The following is a 1,852-nucleotide window of genomic DNA, read 5'->3' as shown; positions in this document are numbered from 1 at the left end:
TGCCCCCCCCCCTGGCCCCCCACCCCCCCCCCTGCCCCGTACCTGTCCACCGGCGCTGCCGGGAGACCCCTCCCCACGCTGCCACCTGCGGGGAGAGGGGACACCGCGCTGCATCCTTGGGGACAGTGCCAGCGCCCCTCGTGTTCCCCCCACATCCCCAGGACCCCCGGCCCAGCCTCACCCGCCGGCAGTGTCCCCTCGGGGTCCGTGTCACCCGAGGCCGGGGTCAGGGACGCCGCGTGTCCTGCGGAGGGATGTCACCATGAGGGAGCCACGGGGAAGCTCTGGGGTGGCTCGGGAAGGGTGGGGTGTCCCCGGGGGTCGGCAAGTGGACAGGGAATGGGGCTTAGGAAGGGTGGGATGTCCCTAAGGATTGGGTTTAAGGAAGGGCGGGACTGTCCTCAAGGAAGGGGGGGTCAGGAAGGATCGGATGTCCCCAAGGAACGGGTGTTGGGAAAGGGTGGGATGTCCCCAAGGAGTGGGTTTAAGGAAGGGTGGGATGTCCCCAAAAATGGGGTTCAGCAAGGATGGGATGTCGCCAAGGAATGGGTGGCAGGAAGGGTGGCATTGTCCCCAAGGAAGGGGAGACAGGAAGGATTAAAGGTCCCCAAGGAATGGGGCTCAGGAAGGACGGGATATCCCCAGGGATTGGGGCTCAGGAAGGACGGGATATCCCCAAGGAATGGGGCTCAGGAAGGACGGGATATCCCCAGGGATTGGGGCTCAGGAAGGACGGGATATCCCCAGGGAATGGGGCTCAGGAAGGACGGGATATCCCCAGGGATTGTTTCTCAGCCTCGATGCCACCCCCCAGGCTGCCACGCGCCCGCGGTGCCGCTTACGGGACGCCTGCCTCCTGACGGTGCCCTGCAAGGGAAGGCGACAGGGCTGAGGTGATCCCGGGAATCCCGGGAATCCCCGCGGCCCCGCCAGGCTCACCCCGACGCCGGGGGCCAGGATGAGATTTCCCACGGTGGCCTTGAGCTGCTCCACGGTGGCCTCGGCACTGCCGGACGCTTCCCGCGGCTGCACCGGTTTGATGTGGACGTAAAACTTGCGGGGCTCGTCCTCATCGTAGTCGGAATCGCTGGAGGAACAGCCGGGATTCTCCGCCTCGCCTGAGCCCCCCCGTCAAGGCAATTCCCGGTTGGAATTTCCCCTTGGATCCCCCAAAAAGCCCCACTTTTCCCACGGCATCCCAAGGATACTGCGGGCGATGTCCGGGCGCACGGTGAATCCGTCCTCGTCCACCTCCGGGCAGCCCTGCGGGGACACGCTCGGACATTCCCAGTGCTCCCAGTTTGGGAATGGTGGCGCTGGGGTAGGGGGGGCGCTGGGACACTCACGAGGTCGTTATCCGGAGATTCCCTGGGGAATGACGGGGGAGAGTCAGGTGCTGGAGCGGGGAAGGGGCGTGGGATGTGGGGATGCGGGAATTGGGGGATGTGGGAATTTGGGGATGCGGGGATTCAGGGATGCAGGGATGTGGGAATTCGGGAATGCAGGGATTCGGGGATGCGGGGATGCAGGAATTTGGGGATGCGGGGATTCAGGGATGCAGGGATGCAGGGATGCAGGGATGTGGGAATTCGGGAATGCAGGGATTCGGGGATGCGGGAATTCGGGGATGCGGGGATGCAGGAATTGGGGGATGTGGGAATTGGGGGATGTGGGAATTTGGGGATGCAGGAATTCGGGGATGCAGGAATTTGGGGATGCCAGCTGCAGGGATATAGGATTCAGGGATGTAGGATGCAGGACTTAGGAGTGCAGGGATGCCTGGATCCGAGGACAAAGGGATGCAGGAATTCTGGATGCAGGAATGTTGGATTGAAGGAATGCCAGGATGCAG

At 63.8% G+C, this 1,852-nt stretch overlaps 1 protein-coding gene across 1 annotated transcript in view; it reads right to left on the bottom strand.

Annotated features, from left to right (window-relative positions):
• Positions 1–1,852, bottom strand: part of FCHO1 (FCH domain only 1) — a 10,964-nt gene that overhangs the window by 5,633 nt on the left and 3,479 nt on the right. Inside the window, exons 6-11 of the mRNA XM_017743826.1 lie at positions 1,347–1,453; positions 1,209–1,263; positions 940–1,118; positions 843–867; positions 182–244; positions 24–85 (exon numbers count right to left, since the gene is read on the bottom strand). Coding sequence (XP_017599315.1) covers positions 24–85; positions 182–244; positions 843–867; positions 940–1,118; positions 1,209–1,263; positions 1,347–1,453 — 491 coding nt within the window. The remainder of the gene's footprint in view (positions 1–23; positions 86–181; positions 245–842; positions 868–939; positions 1,119–1,208; positions 1,264–1,346; positions 1,454–1,852) is intronic.

Source organism: Corvus brachyrhynchos, unplaced genomic scaffold (assembly GCF_000691975.1).
Source record: "Corvus brachyrhynchos isolate BGI_N302 unplaced genomic scaffold, ASM69197v1 scaffold219, whole genome shotgun sequence".
Classification (NCBI taxonomy): Eukaryota; Metazoa; Chordata; class Aves; order Passeriformes; family Corvidae; genus Corvus; species Corvus brachyrhynchos.
This window is presented reverse-complemented; position numbering and strand designations above follow the sequence as displayed.